Source organism: Plectropomus leopardus, chromosome 9 (genome assembly GCF_026936395.1).
Source record: "Plectropomus leopardus strain MGB_pleo_1.0 chromosome 9, ASM2693639v1, whole genome shotgun sequence".
Lineage (NCBI taxonomy): Eukaryota > Metazoa > Chordata > Actinopteri > Perciformes > Serranidae > Plectropomus > Plectropomus leopardus.
The window spans coordinates 9,551,011-9,573,818 of NC_142184.1; the positions used below are offsets into that span (position 1 = coordinate 9,551,011).

The 22,808-nt window shown below is 38.9% G+C and overlaps 3 protein-coding genes across 3 annotated transcripts in view; 1 reads left to right on the top strand and 2 right to left on the bottom strand.

Moving 5' to 3' along the window:
* Positions 1 to 2,542, bottom strand: part of ccdc187 (coiled-coil domain containing 187) — a 28,763-nt gene extending 26,221 nt beyond the window's left edge. Inside the window, exon 1 of the mRNA XM_088081928.1 lies at positions 2,403 to 2,542. The gene's annotated coding sequence lies outside the window, so the exon portion shown is untranslated. The remainder of the gene's footprint in view (positions 1 to 2,402) is intronic.
* Positions 487 to 7,107, top strand: LOC121946522 (prepro-urotensin II-beta-like). Its single transcript, XM_042491121.2, has 5 exons — positions 487 to 529; positions 2,295 to 2,561; positions 4,332 to 4,451; positions 6,546 to 6,589; positions 6,680 to 7,107. Exons 1-5 carry the CDS (start codon positions 487 to 489, stop codon positions 6,791 to 6,793), a joined length of 588 nt encoding a protein of 195 aa, XP_042347055.2. The 3' UTR covers positions 6,794 to 7,107.
* A 339-nt stretch (positions 7,108 to 7,446) lies between these two features.
* The window catches only part of camta1a (calmodulin binding transcription activator 1a), a 396,495-nt gene continuing 381,133 nt past the window's right edge, over positions 7,447 to 22,808 (bottom strand). Inside the window, 8 exon segments of the mRNA XM_042492229.2 lie at positions 7,447 to 13,045; positions 16,652 to 16,682; positions 17,063 to 17,137; positions 18,441 to 18,640; positions 18,777 to 18,797; positions 18,961 to 19,032; positions 19,900 to 20,143; positions 21,971 to 22,149. Coding sequence (XP_042348163.2) covers positions 13,013 to 13,045; positions 16,652 to 16,682; positions 17,063 to 17,137; positions 18,441 to 18,640; positions 18,777 to 18,797; positions 18,961 to 19,032; positions 19,900 to 20,143; positions 21,971 to 22,149 — 855 coding nt within the window. The 3' untranslated portion in view covers positions 7,447 to 13,012.

A 22,808-nucleotide genomic window follows, 5' to 3' on the forward strand; every position in this document is an offset into this window, starting at 1 on the left:
AATAGAAAAAAATTACCTGAAAATTTGCAAAAAAGGAGAAAACAGAAAAGAAGGAAAAAAGTTTATAATAATAATAATAACAAGAAGAAATAGATCTGAAAAAAGGACATAAATACAATAACAATATAGTAAAATAAACTTTAATATGTGATTATGATCATTTTAACTAGATTTTCTGTGGTTTTTGGTTGGTTTTTTTTTAAATAACTTTATAAATCTACTAATTCCTTGTGACCTAGAGAGGGCTGATGACAAGATGATCCAACATGTTTGGGAAGCACGAGGAACACGACTGGAAACTTGACACTTCGGTCACACTGCAGGAGTAGTGAGAGATTCACAAACAGACGTTCAGATATAGTTTTGCTGTTGTTGCTTCTATGGAGCTAAATTCAGTCTAAAAGTTTTGTTATTAAAAAAGTTTGGCTGAGGAGTGCTACTCCACATGGTTACAAAAACAGATGCTCTTTGGATTCAAGGACAAAAATGGCCCAACACCTACGCGTTTCCTCATACAGTCTTCATCAGGGCAAGCTCATTTATAAAGGCTTTTTAACGTTTGTAAAACAGTGTGCTTTGCAACGTTCTGGTTTTGATTCATTGACAAAAGAAATAACAAGTCTAACGTCTACCGCCTTAAAGTTTTGTTAATTTGAAAAAAAAAAAAAAAACCTTTTTTAAATCAGGACCTTTTGGCCTTGATTTAGCTCCATATTAACTTCCCCAGTGACTTCAGTTAATCAAAAACGTTTGCCATTTTTGGATTCTTTGCTCATCGGAGGCATGCAAGAAAAACAAAGTTTTATGCACAAATTCAAGGTAAAACAGCATGAGTGAAAATGGTAGTTTGTTGGTGAAGTATTCCATAAATGCAGCACTTCTCTAAACTCTGAAGGGGACTACTTATCACAATGTAACCTAGATATACTAACCAAGCGTATTTTACTGCAATATCTGTTCACATTCATATTTAACATTTTGAAACAGGACTTTATTTGACATATTACAACTTATACTAAGATTTCCTTTTAGTAACGTTATGAAGGAATCTGTTATACAATTTCGAGTGTTTCCATCAGAGCTCGTAACAGATAAATCCACACTGTGAATGGTTAAAATTGTGATGATAATAGGTGTTGCTTTTAAAGATTTTTCTGATGAGTTGAAGCTGCTCTTAAAATGTATTCAGGGTTAATTTCACTTTGCTCTGTTCACACTGATCCACATTACATCGTATGAATCTCAAGTTTAATATGTAACCATGTTTGTTACAAAACCGCTGCCCCTGGAAGAAATTCTAGATTCCTCATAAAACTGCAAAAAAGGATCCCATATAGCAAGATAAACTACAAGCATGGGGGAAACAACATTTATTTTAGAGGCCGGAATAAGCTCGGACTGGCAGCAGGGCCTTGACTAATACGGAATATAAATCTTAATAGCTTTTTATGATATAAAGCAACACCTAATGGAGTGTCTGGCCTTCTGGCTATAAAATTAAATGTCACTGTCGCTTCGTCGACCCTCATTATCATACAAGAGACTGAACACTGACGTCACGCGTCTTATAAATATACAAATTATATACAGAGGTGCAAATGTGACTGCTGTAGCTGTCTCTGCTTGTCCCCCTATCTCCACTGATATCAAAGGCTTCTGACTCTGTCCGTCTATGCTGCATGCACTAATAAAGTTTTATAGCATGACTACGAAGAAGTGAAAGCGCAAATTTAACATCTTACAAGAACAAGGCCTCCAAATAATGTGCATGAATCAATCTGATTCAGTGACCCGTGGAAAACTCTCGGCTGTCTTAAATTGACTTAAAATGTCAGATGGCTTATGGGCTGCGAGGCTCCGAACATTTTAGCATTTCCACTGAACCTCTGTGAAAGTAATTATGCCGTTTTATTAGGGAATTCTTACTGCTTTGTATGCAGCTCTGACTGTGGAGTTTTTCTGTGGGCTTTGAGTCAAGAGGATTTAAATGGCCCAAGAGTTTAATGAGCTGGTAGCATAAAAACATTAGTCATTTGGCTGCCCAGTTTCTCCACCTGCTCCCCTGCGGGACGTTGTCGACAGTGACATCTGAAACACCTGCTTCGATCGCATTTACAAAGTCAGTAAAACAGTCAATCAAGCTGAAGAGCTGGTAAAACATGACTGTGCCCTTGAAGCATGGGCCACAGCACTCGTCTTTTTATTGAGCCTATAATTCACCTGTGACGGCTTGTTGATTTATCACAGTTAGAAAGGTGGGGATTTCGGATATTGCTGATGGCTGTTGTGGCCAGCAAAAGTGCGTGTCTGCTGCGTGGCATGGGGGAGGGGGGGCGTAGGCTACAGCTGGAAGTATATAACCCAGTTGGGATCAACAGAGCATGAACAAGTCTCCTTCTCACCTGAGGACCACCGTGCGAATCAGAGACACCTCCTTCAGCAGCATCCTGTAGATATGAAGGTTAACCATCTCCTGTCCTGGGCCTTCCTGCTCGTGGCCTCTGGCCCCCTGCTGGCTCACCCCATCACAGAATCTGCCGAGATGCCTTATCCAGGACCTGGTGAGTGGACAGTTATGTCTCCATAAAGCTGGTATTCAAAGAAATTCACTAGGTCAGCACCTTGATGAGCGTTTTTAGTATCAAAACATAGTTTGTGAAGATGAAGATTTTGAATCCTGGATAGAGACCCGTTTGGTTTGGATTCTTTTGAAAACATGGGAGTTAAGGCAATGAGCAACTTAGCAAGAAATGTTCCACAAATCACAGGAAATTAGTAAAAATGTGAAGAAAAAGACCCGAAAGTTGTAACTAGGTACCTAAACTAAGTAAAATGTCCAGAAAACTATTATTAACTATTGTTATATTTAAATAATAAAAATTAGGTTACAGGAAAAACAAATCGGGTTTTAGCACTTCTTGGAGTTATTTTTTTCTTTATGTTTTGTTGTTGTTACTTTGTTTGTTTTTGCTTATTTTCAGGTAATTTTCTTGCATTTTTTTAAAACATTTTTAACAATTTTTGGGCTATGTATTTTTATGTTGCACATCACCTTTTCTCCACATTTTTGCAAGAAATCAAACCAATTCGCTCATGTTTGAAAGGGTTAAGCTACAGTTGGAAATGGTACTCGTGCTCTTTTTTTGGTTCTTTTTGTTTTTGCCGATGATACTGTCATACACTGACTTAAACCCTAAATATCACAGATGAATAAATATGACAAGATGGTTTCAACTAAATACGCTCTCATGAAATGTTTACATTTATTATATTTGTGCCAAGTGGTTTGACGTGTGATAGGGATTATGTTAAGAGTGTCAGTAGATGGAAAACACATTTCTCAAGTCTGGGTTTTTTTGGCATTTGTAGTTAATAAAGAATTTAATAGGAAAAAACATATTAATTTTATCCGTAACAAAATTGTGAAGTCACTGGGGATTATAAGCAAACTACAAAGTCTTGTAAATGTTGCTTGTTTATTAACTTTATATCATTCCATGATTTATCCCTATTTATTAATATTTTTAGGGGCAAAAACATACCCTTTCAGTGTTCATAAACTCAATTTGCTGCAGAATGGATTTTGAAATTGGTGACTTTCTCGAACTCTAACGAGGCTTCTGCTCCACTGTTCAGGAAACTGAACGTTCTTTCGATATATGACATAAATATCATTTAGATATGTGTATTTATATATAAATACATGTTTTTACCTTCTTCTCTACCATTATCCTTCAGCAATTCCTTGTTGAAAACCGCTGAGCTGAAACCAGCCGGACCAACTTTCTTACCTTACAGTTAAACAGTACACTAAAATAAGTTTCTAAAAACATCTGAACAGAAACTTGATTCATATGTGACCAGCACCGCCTCGTTTGACCACGGTTCATCAACAGTGTTTGAAAGCTGCGTTAGATCTCTCGGCTCTGATTGGTTGTTTTTCGTGCAGGCCATTAGAAGTGCTACAAGGCAAAAGAGTAGGCAGACGAGAATGATGTTTTCACAGACTGTCTGTCTCATTTAGTGCTATGAGGTGAAAGTTTCAGCAAATGTGATGTGATGTAAAGTTGCAGTGCTGAAAAGTGATTGTTCTGCCAGAGTTCACATCCATCGACCACTGACGGAGGATTTCTCTGACATCAGAGAATATCTACTGTTTTTTTAAAAGTCATCACTAATTTCTGGACAATATCATGACAAAAATGAAACTCTGAGTTCACCATTTAGCATCAGCTTCACAAATAAGCTATATAAATGGAAAATGTACAGTGTGAGTCTATAGCTGTTAACTGTGTCTTACCAACGTGGTGCGGTTGTTGGGTCACCCTCAGTATCAGTGGAGGACAGAGGAGTCGGCGCCCTGGATGATCTGTCTCTCTCGGAGCAAACCTTCCCTCCTCAGGACGGGCTTAGATATTCATCGCTGATATCTGGGGAGTTTAACAGAGATGGTAAGAAACACACAAAGATACACCAACTCATTCTCAGTGCAGACATTCACCTCATCCAAAGAAAATCACCCACTTTCTCTTTTGCGGCAACATTACACTACAAATTCAAATTGATCAGAGGATGCATAGTTTGTTATGGTTGGATACAGAGAAGCACCACTGGAAACAATTCAGTGTAGTATCTCAATACTCAGCATGGAAACATTGTATCGATACACAGATCCGAAGTATCGATTTTTCATTATATAAATTAATAATATTGCTAGAACGACTTAAACTTTTGGTAGCCTACTGGATCAACAGAATCAGCTGCTTTTTCTGTCTTCTATACATTTTGTTGCAATAAAAATTATGATAGACTGGAAAGTTTATCTTATCCAATAAAAAAAGATGATGTTATGGGTCTCAAAGGTTGGTACCATTATAACAAATGATTTTGGTTCGATGCCTCTCAGTTCCTGACAAATACAGGTGAACAGTTCAGAGGGATGAAGACAAGAACCATGCATTTCTACATACGTAATCATACACAGCACAGAGAGAACAAGGATTTACACCAAAAGATCAACACACAGTGGTTCGTCACAGGACACTAACAATATGATCAATGGAGAGTGCTACTCATTGTGATATATTAAAGAGAGAGAGATGATGATGAGAAATGGAAAATCCCATTACAAAACCAATGAAACAGATGTGCAAAACTGTCCCTTGTGCATGAGTGTCTTTTTGTTTAAACGTCCATCGCTTAATTCACAGTCACTGTGTTGTATTAATTAGGTTCATTAGCATGATCCTTCTCTTAAAACCAAATGAACATTAATAGCTGTCTAAGTGCATCTTTTCAGCATCAGTACTGTGTCAGTGGTTAATATCACATTGCATTAGCATTAATTCACTAGGCTGCATAAAACAACGTACTGGTCCTTTAAACCACCTTTTACGCTCTTACCAAAAAAAAAAATAAACAACATTAAACATGCTACCTGGGGAATGTCAAGTGTTCCGGACCCCAGCTCTAAATTTAGTGCTTTAAAATGTACACAGTCATGTTAACGGAGTGAAACCCCACAGACACCTTCACACTGTGTGCAAATCAGGCCGCGCGCGGTCGTTTGCGCGGGTAACTCTTCCTTCTCGCGCTTTTCAAACTCGTTAGAAAACACTTAAGTCCGTCAACAAAACTCACAACACGCGCTCTGCATTTAATGCAGCTTTAAGAGGTACCATTTTTGGTTTTCACAGTGTACTGACCTGAAAAATACAGGTGAACAGTTCAGAGGAAAGAAGACACGAACTTTGCAACTCTGCCCACCTGGTAAGGAACCTGGGGGCAACACACCTCGGCTCATTAGTTCCGCTCTTCTGTTTCCTGCTGAACTTCACATGAAGTGCGGAAGAAATCACTTTGGTTCTGCAAACAGCAAAAACAACAGCTTAAACAATATCAATATTGATAAATAATAATACCAAAAATACAAAAGTGTTCACACATTTTGAGTGCACCACACTGACAAAGTTTTTCCATAGTTTTCAGTTGAAAAAGTTAATGAATTGCAATACATTGCAATATGTGTTGTTGTAACACTCTGCATCACAAAACAACACAAACTGCATCAATACTATATCGTAAGTGTTGTGATAATATCGTTTTGGAGGGCCTGTGGTGAATATTGATTTTTTATTATATAAAATATTTATACAAAAAAAAATGGTAGCTTACTAGAATACTAAAATCAGTTGGGTTTTTTTTTAATCCACTGGATACATGTTGCTGCAAGAAAAATGACTGAAGTGACACAGACTGAAAACTTTATGAAAGGTAATAAATGACAATAAATTGCAATACTCAGCATCTCACAAAACATTTAAAAATGCAATAATGCTGTATCATAACTGCCGTGGTATTATGGCATTGGGAGGCCTTTGGTGATTCTCACCCCTAAGAACCAGGCAGTACCAGCAGTTGGTCATTTGTAGTTGTTGACGGAGGTGCAATAACATCCCCTCATTCTTCCCACTCTTTAACCCTTAGTCTAACACTACCCAACATGCACAGACACATGGCTAAAACACATTTTTATTTTCTTTTAGGTGTCAGAACAACAGGCCTGCTCCCCAGAGGGATGAAAAGAGATGTGAGTTCTCTACAAATGTTATCACTACAACAGCAAAGAAAAGTACTGTAAATACAATGTTTACCATGACTACTTTATCCTGTCTTTCAGGTCCTGCTGGAGAAACAAAGTCTCCTAAATCCTTTCAGCCACATGCTGGGCATCCGGAAGCAGTTCAGGAAGAGATCAGGGAATACTGAGTGTTTCTGGAAGTACTGCGTCTAAAAAAACGTCAATGGGCATCAATGCTACACACAAGAGACAGGGCCTGCACTAAAACAAAAATCCCTATCTTGCACTCACAAGAGGACAAAATAAGAACCAACATGCATGCATACACTGTGTGCGTATGCAAGCCCAGATGCATGAACACACTCATACACACCCACATACATAAGTACTGTCAATATTTGTTCGCAAAAAAAAGAACAATGCCATAGGTATGATTGCGGCAAGTTGGTTGGGGATTTTAAGATGTTTATGTTGTCTGATGTATGACCAGATGTCTTTTAAATGTTGAAATTAAAGGTTATACAGCCCTGTATGTTGAACGGAAATAAAAACTATATTGTAAATACGAAGCTTAATGCCTTTTCTTGATAAAAAGGTGAAACATTTGCAGCAGAACAAACCACTATCCCTTTCTTAAAAGTAAAAGAAGAAACAAAAAGACAGAGCAAACCGTTCTCGAGTTTTCTTCATTTTTTCCTTTTTTTATTATTTTACAGCAGAAAGAATATAAAGCATTCAGAAAACATCTTCCATATTTTAAGGGCAATTCAAAACGTTTTGCATGGCTTCAGCAGCTGAAATCTCTTTTTTTTTTAACATATCCATCGAGTCAGTGACGCTTGTACATGCACAATTACAAAAATAAAACTTACAAACAAGAGAAGGGGAAGAAAAAGGAGGAAAGCAAAACACATTAGGAGAACCGAGAGGAGATGAAACTTTTCAAGAGGTTGGGGGGGTCGGGAGCGAAGAAAAATTGGGTCACATAACAGGGAAAGACAGAGAGAAAGACAGCTATAGAGGAGAGGAAAATAGATCTAACACTAGTTCACATGCAAAGTGTCGAGGACCCGTGACTTTCTATCAAAGCAGGGCCTTTATTTTTTCTTCTCGGTTTTTGGAATTGATGAAAACGTGCAGTTCGGTAAAGGGTGCCATATAATTGCTGTCCATAAACTACTGAATGCTTGTCTTGCAATACTGGCATTTGCATAAGAGTAAGTCGACTACATGTGTCCAATCATTTTTAAACTTCACTAGGTCTATAGGTCTCCACAAAATAGTTCTTTATTGCTCTGTGTCCACAAGTGGAATATGTTGTCAAACTGTTTCTGTTCTGTTGTCCTGATGTGCCTACCTTTCCCTGGTTTGGGTGCTTTGGGGGAAAAAGAAGAGGAGGAAAGGCAGATTCCCAGGTCAATTCACAGAACGTCCTGAACTCGATAATACTGTGTGTGAAGAGTGCCTATCAGCTAACCTGTCATCCCATTCATAAATGGCAGTAAAAACAAGATTTGCAGGTGAACTTTTCATATAACTACACTCTTAATCTTAAATACCCTCTAACGCTTTGTCACTTAGATAAATTAAAGGCCTAAAGAACCGGCCAGAATTATATTATGATTCGACAGATTTCTATGACAGAAAGTCAAATCATTTATCGAAATGAGCTATATATAACAGGACTTTATTCCAGGGCTCCACTGATGTCTGCAACGTTACTAAGAGGAAGTGGATTTCAGTCATTTTAAGACCTCGGTAGCACTGAACCTGTCTGTCTTTACTAGATTTTTCAATTTCATCTTCTGCCGTGAATCACGTGTCGTGCTCTGTTTCCTCCTCCCCATTTTGGCACCCTGAGTAAAATACAGAAGGGAGGTGAACCAGTCCCTCAGCCTGGAGAAGAGCAACGCTGCTCAGTGTACAAATGACACCTTGACATGTCTGCGTGTGCTGTGTCTTGTGCATGTGTCTGTGTGTACCGTGTGTCACTTAAGTTACTATACATACTGTCACAATGGTCTCCAACCATTTTGTCCTATTTGTTGGGAGCACACTGATCAAATCTTAAAATAATTTAAATTAAAAAGAAAACAGAAGAAAAAAAGTCTAAAAAGGTAGAGCTCGGTCTAAATAAAAAACCCCAATCCTGTCCTCATGCTTTGCTGTGAAAACGTCAGTAGCTACTGAGTATTGATCATTGGCTCATTTTGTAGGGTTTCCCGTCAGCCCTGCAGTCACATGCCCTCTGTCTTTCGGAGTTCTGTGACACGTCAAACCAACGTTCATCGTTTTACAGAACAGTAAGTCTTTTAACAAGTCTATCTGACTACCGATTCTAGGAAAATAAGCATGCTTTAGGTGCAGTTCTGTCACCCAGTTTAACTATTTTACCCATGCAAGCATAATAAATCCTTCTCCTTTTTTGCCATGACATTGCATTGGCTATGCATTCTAACCACAGACCGGGAGGATGAATGCAAGGCAACAAACCCCAGTAGTGGCATTTCTAAGTGTGATTTTAACAAGCTGTCCCATTAAAGAAAAAGAAAAAAAGGCATAAAAATCAAAACAAAGCTTAGCATGTTGACAAGCTGGAGTGCTGTGCTGATAACTGGAGTGAACTGGGAATATCATATTGTCGCTTTGGTGAGCATAAGGTGACGGTGATTGATGTGTGTTCATGTAGAGGATACAGCACTGTGTGTGGGTGACCATGTCGTCTCACATTCTCTCAACCTCAGGTACATTGGATGCATTCTGATACTGGGTTTGTGTGATCAGGATATGAATAGGCACTTTCTACATAAACACTCGGGAAATAAAAGTTTACATATCAGGTGCATGGAAAAAAACAAAACTAAAACAACAATCAGTCAGGTGAAAAAAGAAATCTAAGAAATACTCTCAGCCCAATAATAATCTAACAAACATGACAACAGTTTAAAAAAACAAAAGTTTTTCAGTGGCACTTGGCTGAATAATCAAATGTCATTACTTTGATACAGAATACACTCTCTGGTAGTCCTGGTAGGAATATATTATACACTGTAAAAAATAAACTATTTGTTTAAACTTTAAAAAGTTTTTGTCCAGGCTTCCTTAAAAATTTAAGTTGACTGAATTTGGAAAGAGAAGTTAAGGTACACTGTAAAATCTGACAAGTTGAGCTTACTTAAAATAATCTTGGAATCTGATTGCCTTGAAAAAAGTAAAGTACATATATCTATTAATCTTGATTTATATTGACTTTATGTCAAAGTTTACTTGAAGTTTAGCAGTATTTACTTAATTTTGAGAAGTTGTTGCAACTTAAAAATGACAAGTGAAATTACCCTGTTTTTTTTTTTAAGTGTTAGCAACTTCAGAAAACCAAGTTAGTCTGACTTAACTTGATCAATGCAAAGAGGATTTTGTCAATGATGAAGTTGGGAGATATGTAAGTTCTGTTTTCTTATCATGTTTGAGAAATTTGATTTACTAAAGTTGCTGAAACTTAGAAAGATTGATATAATTAAACTTGTTATTTTTAAGTTGTAACAACTTCAAAAAAGTAAGTACATGGAACTACATTTTAAGTAAACCTAACAATTACATATAAAGTAAACATAAAATAAGACCTATGGGTATATCTACTTACATTTTTCAGTGCTATTTGTTTCCTCGATTTTTTAAGTAAAATCAACTTGTCAGATTTTAGTGTAATTTTGTCTTTAGAGATTTAGTTAATTTAAAAACCGAAAGCAGACCAGACATTTACTTTTTAAGTTCAAACAAATAGTTTATATTTTTTTTATAGTGAATTAGGCAGCAACCAACAGGCACCTCTAAACCAGCAGCTCATCTGTCAGATTGTTCCAGTCAAAACTGCTTTATAAATATATATATAATCCAATGTACAAGACACATCTTATGCCTCTTAATTACAAATGGCACCTGTTTTACACATTAGTTACAGTCATTTTGGCTCATTGACCCTGCATCGAGGCAACTTTTAGTGCTGTCGTTCTGAATAGAATCGGTTTAGCACCTTTGACTGTCGGTTTTGCAAACATTTTCAGCTGCTTGACAAAGAAATTCACTCATGAACAGTTATGCTACACATGTTTTTCAACCAGATATATTTTCTTTGTTCTTGTTGACATGGCATGCAAGGTCAATTCAGACCGTGGCAGCCTTAATCATGGTGTTTTTGTTTAATTAAAACATATTCAAAATGCTCAAAAGTTTATTCCAGGGATCAGCCAAGAATTGATAAATCAATATTTGCTGCAACAACTTTAAAGAGGTGAATTAACACCATGGGCAAGGCTGCCAGTCTTTAAGATCAGGCTTCAGGAACACATTCCATTTGCAATGACAACAAAAATAAAAACTCAAAACTATGCTATTCAGTGATGGTCAAATGCTTCAGTTATCTGTGGGAGTGGTGGAGACATGAGAGACTTAAATGCTTTCTGCTTTAATATGATTCCCTCTGCAGACTGTGTACCTTATGTTATAGTGATCCTCGACCACCTGTGATCGTATGGTCTTCAGTGCTAGTGTGTGTTTCACTGTATGATTATCTGTTCTGCAAAAATTAACTTAATTCTCTTCTTAAGCTATATAGCATTCACATACCTTGGCACCATTGGCAAAAGATTCTTGGTAGCCCAAAACAAAAATAATAATAAAAAAAATGTAAACATAACCATACTTGTTTTAAGATAATTTTGCAGACTTCTCCTAACTCTAAATACAGTTTTTTTTTAACTTTTTTATATTGCAATAATATCATGCTTTAGCAAAATGTTCTTCTCAAGAACAATCAAAATAAAATAAAATACTCTAATAGTGAAATAGTTTTAATTTTACAGAGCATAGCCACTACTGCTTTTGTTGTTTTTTTTCCCTTTTTGACTCTGTTCATACTTTTCATGCACATAGCTCATTTTTATCCCAGTTATTTACACTATTTACAAACAATACAACCATACTTCTTAGGCATTCAAACAAAACTATACAAATATTCTGTTTTTGTCTCGTACCTGTTTTTGACCCATTTTTAATGAATAAAATAATATATTTCTAAAATACAATCCCCTTTGGGTAAATGTTTTTTTTTTCCTACGTACTTTCAGCCTTCCTTATATACAGAAATCGCTCAATTGTCAAAAATATGGATTTGTCAAACCCCTATTTTGGGACAAGCTTAGGGACCCCTCAAAGAATCTCTAAGACGTCAAGGCAATGTATGTGATCTTCCCCTCAAAAGCCTTCACAGGCTCTGAAGTTCGTTTAAAAAGAACAAGTAATAACCTGCATGACCATAACCGTTTCAACACAAAATAGGCAAGTTCTTTTCTCGTTAGGTTTCAGAGGAGCATAAAGCAAAAATGAAAGAAATGAATATAGAAACAGGACAATACGGGGATAGCTTCATTACCGAGATGATCGAACTTATGGGGGGGAGAGGATGGAAACAAAAAAGAAATCAGAGGCTGAAAGACTAGACCATAAGCACACAAGCAAAGACTTTTCTCGCCAAGAAGTCATGCATTTTTTCTTGGTAGGATTAAACAACATAGAGTCTGAAGATACAGATCACCAATACATTGGACATGATGGAACAAATACATTGGACAGTATGGAACAAATTCAAGTAATAAAGTGACAATATATACGATAAAGCATAGGGTTTTTCTTTTAAGAAATGGCAAAAACAGGAATATTTTATCCCCCATCTGCATCTGCATGGTTGAACCCCCGGACTACATTCATTTGTAGTTCCACCCGTGTGGGCAGACTGGTGGGGTAGAGCACAGTGGGACAGCTGGAATCATTGAGCTAAATTGAATATCATCTACAGCAGTGGATAAAAGTGGGCATGTGGGTGACCAATATATTTGGTTTAAAAAAAATCCTTCTTCAAAATGAATTGATTGGTCACTTAAAAAACTATGAAATACAATTAGAGTCCAGAGTGTTTCTGCATGGTCTCCCTATCCTCTGAGATCTTCTGCAGCAGCCTTTGAATTCACGTCTCTCGAGGTCCTCGTGACCTCCTCAGGCATGTCCTGCTTCCTTCACCGTCCGAAACCTCTCCGTATTCAAAAAAGACAAAGCAATCCATGAAAAAGTGCAAAAAATGCCATGAAGCAAATGTTCTGCAACCCCCCGCCCCCCGACCCTTTTAGTTTATAATCCCGTAGAAGTTGCCACTCTCCGACCGAAATCAAGTCAGTGGAAAGAATAGATATGTGAAAAAATGCCGTTGTACATGTAATAGTTGAACCAGTAACACCGCAGTAGTAATAATAATTGCAGTGCTTGCATTGATGTTTTTTTTTTCTTCCATTTCTCTTGTAAAATGTCTCGGGTACAAACAAAAAAGAAAAAGAGGAGTCAGGAGAGTGATGTCACATCGCGAGGGGGCTCTTCTGAGGGGTCTCATGTTCCCTGGCCCTTTTCAATTCTTTCACCCTGGAACACAGAGACAAACAAGTGTCCATGAATGCAACATCCATGACTTGAGTTTCGAGCAACAAGCTTATCAAGACGCACACAGGCCTGACAGCATCACACTGTTCAGCATCAGAACATCACATCAGCCCAGATCATCAGGAGCTGCGACTGGCCTGCGAAAGAAAACGTTGGTCAGGATTGAACTTACACTTTGGAACGAACAAAAGGGGATAATTATAGCACAATTACAGAATCATTACCATATTAATCTATTACATTTGGAATAAATGCACTTCTGTGACACAGTAAATACAAGAAATCTTGCCATGAAATGCATTTGATTTTGAAGTGTCCCAGCACAATATGGTAATGATATCATAATTACTATAATTACAGTTATTATTCAAGTTAATATTACTCATTTCAAAATGACACTTGGCACTCTGAAACACATTTTGCTCCTCAGTATGCAGCTGGCGCCTCGCAGCATGAAGAGACTACCTCTTTGATTATTGTAAATAGAGATGGGAATGTGATGAAGAGTTGTTTTTCTAGACTAAATCTATTTGGTAAGTGATTAAAAAAAAGCACAAATCATTGCACTAACTGTTTCTGACGTAGCGCTCACCTTCATATATCGCCGTTGTCAGGCGCAAACCTCATATCTCCACATTGCACTTTTTTTCATTGTTTTTCATAAATTGATTGTATTGGTCGCCCTCTACATCTATCAGTTGGTTTTACCATTTCTCAACCAATGAAACGTATTTTTAAAAAGCTTGTGACTGATCTCCATTTGACCCTTTTTAAAAACATAGCGTTTTTATTTAATTCCTGAAAAAAAAAGCACAAGAGATAGGAGGTTTGCACCTGACAGGAGCAATATTAAAGATTAATGGCATTTTTCCATACATGTACTGGCTTGGCTTGACTCGGCATTGTCAGCCCAACATGGCAGAGATATGCGTCTCCATTGGAACAGGGCTACCCACTTCAAGGTGTGTATTTAACTGAGTCGATGACATTTAAAAGCAGCAGGCTGATTCACAGCAAAATTTCCCTATTTACCTGTTGGAGCTGTTTGCAGAGGTGCAGTAAGAGCTTACTGTATGCAGTAGACCCCAGTACAGGACTGTTTTCCTAATCTCGCGCCTGCTCGCACCAGCTCGATTTTTGACTATTACCTCCCAGTCATGCAGAGTGTGTGTCAGCTCCTGCACGCGCCCGAAAACACTGACCATGCATCACCGCACAATTAATTATCGATAGACTGAGTCTTATCCCTTCACACAGCGGAAACATCTTATTTTACTGTGATGTTAAGAAAGATATGCATACATGCATGTCCGTAATAAGTACTGAAATAACGTTCTAGTGCATAATTACATTCATAACTACAGTTAGTCTGGTGTCTCTGGGATTCAGTGTTAATATTACTATCATCTATAATATTCCTAAATAAGCTCCTCTAAATGCCTGACTTGTCTTGGTTTTCTATGTATTGTTATGAACTGCTTTTATCTTCTTATCCTCTTCTCTTCTTCTCACTTATTGACGTCTCCATCCTTTACATTAATTCATCTGTAGATCTGCACATTTTTTTGATTGCCTGCTCACACCTTCAGCAAAGAAGAACCTATAATCCTCTAGTCTGCAGCTATTCATCTAACATCGCATTCTGGCTGTTTCTGCTTTTGCTCTTCCTTCCTGCAGAATTAGTAGACTTGTTATTATTGAAGAATAGCTGCTAATTAATTGAAAAACATATTTTATGTCCTACAAATTTTTCACAATAAAAGTCATTGGGTTTTCATCAGCAGTAAGTTAACACAACTCCTATATGGCTAAAAGCAGGATGAAAAAGTTAAAAAGCAGATATGTGACTGTATAAACAGGAACGCAGGAACGTGCATGCGTGATGGGGAGAAGAGGGGTCGCAGAGGTTGGCTGCACTCAGCGAGGTGTCACTGCTAACTCCTTGGAGGCAGTTGGTTGTGCTTTTGGCCTGAATTCTGAGATTTTTCATCTCAGGCACCACGTGGCACGGCTCGACATGTTTAACGTGATAATGGGAACGCAAATAAGCGCAGTGTGGTTTGGCTGGGTGCTACCAAAAGTGCCAGTGGAAAAGCCCTAAGAAGTATTTACAAACAAATGGTTGAAGGCCGATAGGAAATCCTCCATTTGTGTAGAGAAGAAAAGCAAGTGATAATTTCTTCATAAATGCCTTGTCTGGCAGCTCACAAAAGAACACCATCAGAAGCTGCTGTGGGTTCATGGAAGAGACACATGTCTCAAGTGTACGAGCAAAACGCGGTCAGCCTGTCGACTACAGAGAACTCTTTACCCCAACAATTGATTTTAACACATCGACTGCTGTCATGTAATGGATTTAGCCCTATTGTTATTCTTAGCAGAAGGTGACTACTGCAACATTTATCATGTGTCAAGGAGAGGCAGACTGCGGAGATGCATGGTTTGATGCAGTGTTTGCTGCATCCTCTCATGCTGAGCTGGAGGACTCCCTGGAGGTATGAATCCATTAAAGCTGTGTGGTTTAGTCCCAACGGGCGGAGGGACTTATTGTTTGTTTTCGTTCTGTGACCCATATGCTATCGCAGCTTCCTAACCTATATCACAGCACAGCAGACGAGCCTTCCATAAGAGGTGGTTACATCAATAATTTGACCTGCTCTAAAAGCATGGTGCCCTATTTTTGTAAAGCATAAAGTAGGTATGGAAAAAAAACATGAAATATAAATGTCAACAGCAAGGAGGTTAAAGATTTGTGAGAAATGCTTAAACTTTTAGATGTGCTTCATGAGTTTTTCCCATTCATGTGCATCCTTTTGCACTGTAATCTTTAAATGTATTTCTTTTGTTTTAACCCAGTGGTCATAGGACATTCAACAGATTTAGCACAGTTTTTGTAAATGGAAATTTGGGGGTAAAATCCCCCTCTCGGTCTGTCGAGTGGCTAGAAACAGGACACACAGCCAGTCAGACAGACAGACAACTACTTGAGAAACAGCAGGCCCACAGCATGCCTAAAGGTAGAAGAGCAAGGCCCATAGTTGTCACCACTCGACATGCAGCAGAGTAAAACATGATCCAAAAAAGCTTCTCGTTTTCTCAAACTGGCTATCTGCATAACCACACAAAACTTAAAAAAAAAAAAAAAAAATACGAACAAAAAGTAATTCCCAAGGAGAGAAAGACAGAGATAAAGAGAGTCAGAGAAGTGCCTGTTAAGTGTTGCAGTGATATTGTCATTCATAAGCATTTTGTTAGTTCGAGATAGGTTCTGCTCTTAATCTGAGCTTCTCAGTCCACCTGTGGCTCCAGTTGGCAGCCTTCATGCAAGCAGGCATCAAGCAACAGTGATGGAGAAGGAGGTAGGGTGGGTGGAGGGATGGGAGAGAGAGAGAGCAAAAGGAGAAAATGAGAGTGAGGGAAGGAGGGAGAGAATGCAAAGGCCGAGACCTCAGGAGGAGATAATTGTATTAATAAAGAGTGAGAGACAGAGAGGGAGATAAGAGGAAGAAAAAAGCATACAGAGTAACAGAGAGAAAAAGAGAAAGAGAGAGAAAGAGGCACGAACTGAGTTGCTGAGGCTACACTCACCCGCTTGAACAGTCTATGGTCCATCAAGGGGCTTGGCATAAACAGCAAAACAATACCAGACAGCTATTAGCACACAGTAGGCACTGTGAGGGAGGGGGCGAGGACAGGTGGGGGCCAAATACAGTGAGGGGGAGGGGGGTGGAGCTTAGGTGTTGGAGACATTTCTAACCACCCAATTTGTCCATCAAAAATAAATCAAACACATAACACCCAGTAAAAAGAATAGGTGAGAGGAAGACAAGAGAGATCGAGATCATGAAACTAGTGGTAGTTTCTACTGTGTCTTACTGATTAGCTCAATGGGATTTTATTCTTTTAGACCATGAAGCAACCCGTGCAGTAAATCTGAATGTTAAGTTTTATGTGTCAGCGAGTATGTTAGTATGTGTGTGAGTCGGTGTTGGGGTCTACCTGTGGCGGCAGCGACGTAGGAACCTCATGATCTTCCTGGCAGCCTGGTCCTGCCTCTTTGTGAGCAGACTACCTCTGTTAAAAACCAGAGTGAGAAAAGTGCTTTACTGTCTGCTGAGCAACAGTTGAAGACATCTCTGTTGTTAGATATATAATTTGGTCAACTTTTATCTCTCTGTGAAAATGTAACATTCCAAAATATTGTAAAAATATCAATATTTTATTTGAAATTTTTGAAATGGTATTGATACATCATGTTTTCCTGCTCTGAACTTTTAAAATGGGGTGAACTCAAAATCAGTATCAGTCTTAGATTATGTTATATATGGAATATTTTCACTGCATTACCTTCAGAAATCACCGTCTGACGGCGAACTGAAGCTGCAACATACTTCTCTTGAAAGCCAGACTCCATTGAGAAAAACAATAATTGCCCCTCCACCATTGCCTCCATCAGTTAGGTTTTGTATTTGTGTTACTTTTGCATTTAAAAGGGTCAGTTCCGATTCACAAAAGTCACACAATATCACAAAGTTATCGAGGCAGTAGGTCAGTTACTCCTGTGTTTTGTGATATTAAATTTCTGTTTATTCACATGGAATCTGGAGGCTTTGACAAAAGCATATATGTGGAGCTAATGCCGCTAACGGCCTCCCCCTGACAGAAAATTAACGTGGTGAAAATATTCTAAATATACCATACACTTAAAGTGTTTTCTACTTTTAAGGTGAGACATTAAAAAACATTTAGCTGCTGCCCTGTCCACAGCAGTATATCACTTAGCTTCCATGTCCGTCTTGCAGCGTCTCCAAACTCTGGACGTGTCGATATACATCAGCTGTATATAATACACTGACTATGGGTATGTACCTCAAACAACCCCAGTACAAGAGATCTGAACTACGCTTGTAATGTTAACTAAGTCATTCTGCTGTTATCCCTTAAAAAGTTATCCCTGTCCTGTTATAGTCTTGTTATATTTATTAAAAATAAATAAATAAATAAATAAATTGCATGCCCTCAATGTAAATTTTTCCACATAGTATTGAAAATAGTACTGAATATTAATGTTTTTTAACATACTGTATTGAACTGACAAATTCCAGTAATAGTATTCCACTATTCCAAAACACAATAGAATTAATAAGCAGAAAAATCCTAACATAAAGCTGACTCTTCTGCAATCTTTAAAATGCTTCTGTTAATGTGTGTATCCAGAAATGACTTAAGGAATCTAGTTATCCTTGAAAAACTCCATAAATGTAACTATCGCACATCATTTCAGAGTATGACACATTGGTCTCTTCATTATCGTAATGTACTTTGCAGGATTAGTTCAGTCCAGTATTTGGCCTACAGTATGTCGCTGAGTGTCTACCTCAGTTTGTGCTGCACCAGGGCAGCAGCAGCCCCGCGGTGGTGGGGCTTCAGCCTGCCAAACTCCTTGTAGCTGCGGTAGTATTGCTGAATGAGCACGGCAGCCCTCCTGCTCTGCTGAAACTTCTTCTGTTCGTGGTAGCTGCGGAATTTACTCTGGATAAGGATGGCGGCCTGCGTCATCTTCTTATAAAGTGCATACTGCCAACGAGAACAAAACAATGTGTCAGGCTCTCCTGTGTGTGTGGGAATACTGCAATGGGGTTCACGCTGCAGTGGAAGAACAGGACCTGAACTTTGGCAATAAATTCAGCTGCTGGTAGTGAAAAAGTTTTACCTTCAAGGCTATCCATGTAAGCTTGCAGACAGAAAAAAAGGAAAGATTGTGAATGATGCACTAACGTGCTCATATTCTCAAAAACTCAAAAAACACTGAAAAACTAAAGATGTCTGTCTTTGAACAAAAGCACGTATTAGCTGTGACCATGTCAAGACCACTTTTGCACTTTGGTGGTGCCTACCTGTTTGTATTTCTTGTAGCAACGTTGAATAACAGCAGCAGCTACTTCCTGTTGCTCTCGGAGCGGCCGCCCCTGTTGGAGAGTAGAGTAGGAGAGGTCAGAGGTCACAGTTGAACCTGCATTTGCCACAAAGGACATCGGTGGCTCTGTGAGGTCTCCTGGTGGCTGGCATGTGAGTGCCACCCCGGCACGAGTCCACCCCCTGGTGAACTGCCCCCCCCATGTGAGCAGAGGGGAGGAGGAGGGTGAACAGTTGAGCGACAGAGCCAGAGGTCCACCTCAGTGTCAGCCGGTACACAGGCATACCAGATGACTGTAAACGACAGCGAACAGTTTGTGAAAACTCATTAAAAGTAGCTGGGGTGGGTGGGTAGCGAGTTGAGGAATGGGATCGGGCAGCGGGGAAGGACTGGTGTGTGGAGAGCTAGTTATAAACAGGCAGTAGCAGGCTCCATACACCTAACTAAGAGAGGGAGGCATAGAGAGAGAGAGAGGAGAACATAAGCTTAATTGTGTCTAATTGGAGCGGGGATACGGGGGACAGTGCAGTCGTTCCTCTAAGCAAGGCCATGCTCTGCTCAAGGCACCTTCCCATGCTGAAACCACAGGGACACACTTGGATATATTTCTGTTTATGTTGTGTGTATGAGCAGAGGATTAGAGAATAAGACAGAGGTAGAGACAGAAAAATGTGAATAATATTAAGCACGATAAGAAACAGTACATCCCCAGATGAGAGATACTAATGAACCGCATCACAACCCTGAACTTTACTGCAAATATCAAAGCTCCGTAGCCTGGAACCAAATAAAAGTTTGCACTTCAAGAACCCTCTGAAAGCCAAAACCATCTAATAATAACACCAGTTCTAACAGCACAGCCCCGTCACTGCGGGCTGCAGTACACACAGCATACGGCACCCGAGCACCTGGCCTGTACCTTGTACTTGCGGAAGGCAGTTTGGACTAGGCGGGCGGCCTCGTACAGCTCTCTCTGCTCTGGATCGGACAGAGTCAGCTGGGCCAGGTCTCGCTCCACCTTGCTGTTGGAGGCGTTGATGAACTCACTCCAGTCAGCTGGGGACGGAAGTGTGGACCTCTCCAGGGGCCCCTCTCTCAGTGGGGACCCCCCAGGACTGAGGCTGGGGTTGGATGATGGGGTCAGGGGTTCATTATACAGAGATCTGAAGAAAAAACATGACAGAAAATTTCACTTTATTTCAGACCCTCTCTTTATTCTGATACTATGTTTATTTGAACTTAAAGCAGGAGCAACTTAAAGAATATAACGTATGAATTTAGCATTAATAAAATTAACATATTTATCTAAATTAATCAGACAACAGAATAAAGTTATCTACTAAATAAAATAAAACTTCACAAAAATAAATCTTATCATACATATGTATGTTTCATGTAGGAATGCAGCAGATATTAAACATGCAAGCCTACACTACACCTGTCTACCTAACACTTATGCTTGTGATATTTTTTTATATCTAACTTATGCAAGCTTTTTTTACTTTGTTACTTTGTATAGCAGTGGTGGATGTAAGAATCAATGTCTTTTTGCACAGTGTGCCAAATTTCTATGCTACATAAAGCAGTTTAACAACTGCAGGGGTGAAATGTCGGCCAATACGTTCTGCTTCTTTGTACCACAGAAAGATTCAGCGCCGGTAAGCAGCACTCAAGAGGGGACACCAGCTGCCTGCTTAAACTGGTTTGGTGAAGTTGGAGAGAAAATTATTTTACATTATTATTTACAGATTCAAACTTTTCAGATCAACGAAACCCACATAATTAATGGGGCAAAATGTTGTTAAAACAAAAATAATGCCTCTTTTCAACCATAGTAAGGCAAGTTCAAGTTTATTCAACCTTACTGAGATACAGTAGAGATACAATTTCCACTAACCTAAATTTAACTATTTTTATAATAAAAGCCTCTGAGAGGGACTAATACCCCTCTTCTCTTTTTGCAAAAAACACACAGAAAACATATGCAACAAAAATGTTCTATAAACTCACTCTCTTAAAAGTTTAGTGTTGCCCAAATTCGTTCACGCTTCAATGATTTGGTTATCCTCCAATATTTTGTTTGAAAAAAATGTGCTTTTGCATAATTTGGGGGAACTTTAATATCTTAGAAAACTGTTTGTGCTTAATCTTCTGAAAATGCAAAGACAGAGAGCTGTAAACTGTTCAACTGTTGTTGATGAAATTACTTGTCAGTTTCTTCTAATTTAAAGCAAAATGAAATGTTAAAATTCTGATTTTGAAAGTTTTGTCACATTCACAAATTATTTGGTGGCCGTTGCACCATTTAAATAAAACATTCAAGTGTTTCTGATTTCTTTCTAAACCATACTGAGGTAAAAAAATAATAATTGAATGTGTGTGTTCAGTGATGCATGAAGCTGGGGGCGAAAAGTGAACAATATGAAGCTATGAAGGTTGAGGCAGTAGTACCGGCAAGAACTTCAATCTACTTTCACCCCTGAACAACCAATAATAGAAAGTGTTTATTTTTAGTTTATTTCTTTGACTGCCTGCAAACTTTGCTGAAAACTGTAGTGGGTGTAAATTAAATTTCCAAAAAATACCACTGTCACAGATAATAACAACCCTGAGCCACGGCCCCCTCCATTAAATGAAACAGCCTCTCTTTGCAAACTGACATCGTGCTGGTTTAAACTTTCGAATGATATATTGTGGCGTTATGGAAAATACAAATATCCAGTTTCAACAGGATATACTGTACAACAAAATGCAGTTTCACTCTGACTTTAAAATCTGCACTTGTACATTATGTGATGCATGAATTAATGTGTCTGCTCATTGTACTCCGACACATTAGCACCCTTTTTGGACAATACCTGGATGTAACAAAGCAGAGAAAAAAAGATGAATAACTCAGCAGTGGGGAGGACACGCATACTGTACACACACCCACACACTGGCTATGCAATATGCATATCTGCTATTCCCTGCCTCACGGCGCTGCTTACCGTAGGTGTATGATGCTCGGCAGCTGTTCCACATCTCCCAGGTAGTTGGCGAGCCAGTTCATGGTGTTGCTGACCCCTGACGTGTCTAAGGGCACAGAGTCCGCCGCGCTGAAGTTCTCCCTTTTGATTCTCTCTGGCGTTGCTTCAATGATGTGCTCTGCCAGAGTCATCATGTTTGCCTGTTTTATTGGGACACACAAAGATGATTGTCAGTGTTTATCACTGGTTGAGTGACTGTACATGATCGAGACATGTAGATTTAACTATTTGGCCATGTGACAGACATGTTAGCTTTAATGATAATGGAGTGGAATAATGATGAGAGCTATACTGTTAGAGGCTGAAATTCCTAATCCAGCACTTCATCTGTTGGAGGAGTAGTTAGACTGAGATGGATGGCTGGAAGAATCCCTTGGCTATGGAAGCGGATCAATAGAGAGAGTTTATTATGCAGTGATGGTCATCGACAGAGTGCCAGGTTGGCTTGGTGCATGCCGCCTACCCAATGCAGAAGGCGGACATAAAAGAGGTGGCATGGTACGGATGGTTATCACCAATTTAAATCCCATCTTGCTGTGCTTTCTTCACTAGTGACAATGTAATTCATTTGCGCGCCACTTTCCAGTGCACTAAATACCCATATTGCAGCCTCCTGTAAGAACTATAATATATGTGCTTCTGTACAGCTTCTAATTTTCATTTTTTAACAAATTTTACAAAAAAACAACATTTTAACAAGTGCTGTTCATGCATCCACACATGCACAACCTCACAAACACTTGTCACTGGTCCACTGATACCTCCTTACAGCAACTAGTTCATGAGTTATGAAAGGGGA

Bases quoted from the DNA above. Each gene is read 5' to 3' on its own strand.
- LOC121946522 (XM_042491121.2), top strand. From the start codon at position 487: ATGGCCCAACACCTACGCGTTTCCTCATACAGTCTTCATCAGG. The intron at 2,562-4,331 runs GTGAGTGGACAG...GGTCACCCTCAG, and splicing joins GATGCCTTATCCAGGACCTG to TATCAGTGGAGGACAGAGGA. The intron at 6,590-6,679 runs GTGAGTTCTCTA...CCTGTCTTTCAG, and splicing joins CCAGAGGGATGAAAAGAGAT to GTCCTGCTGGAGAAACAAAG.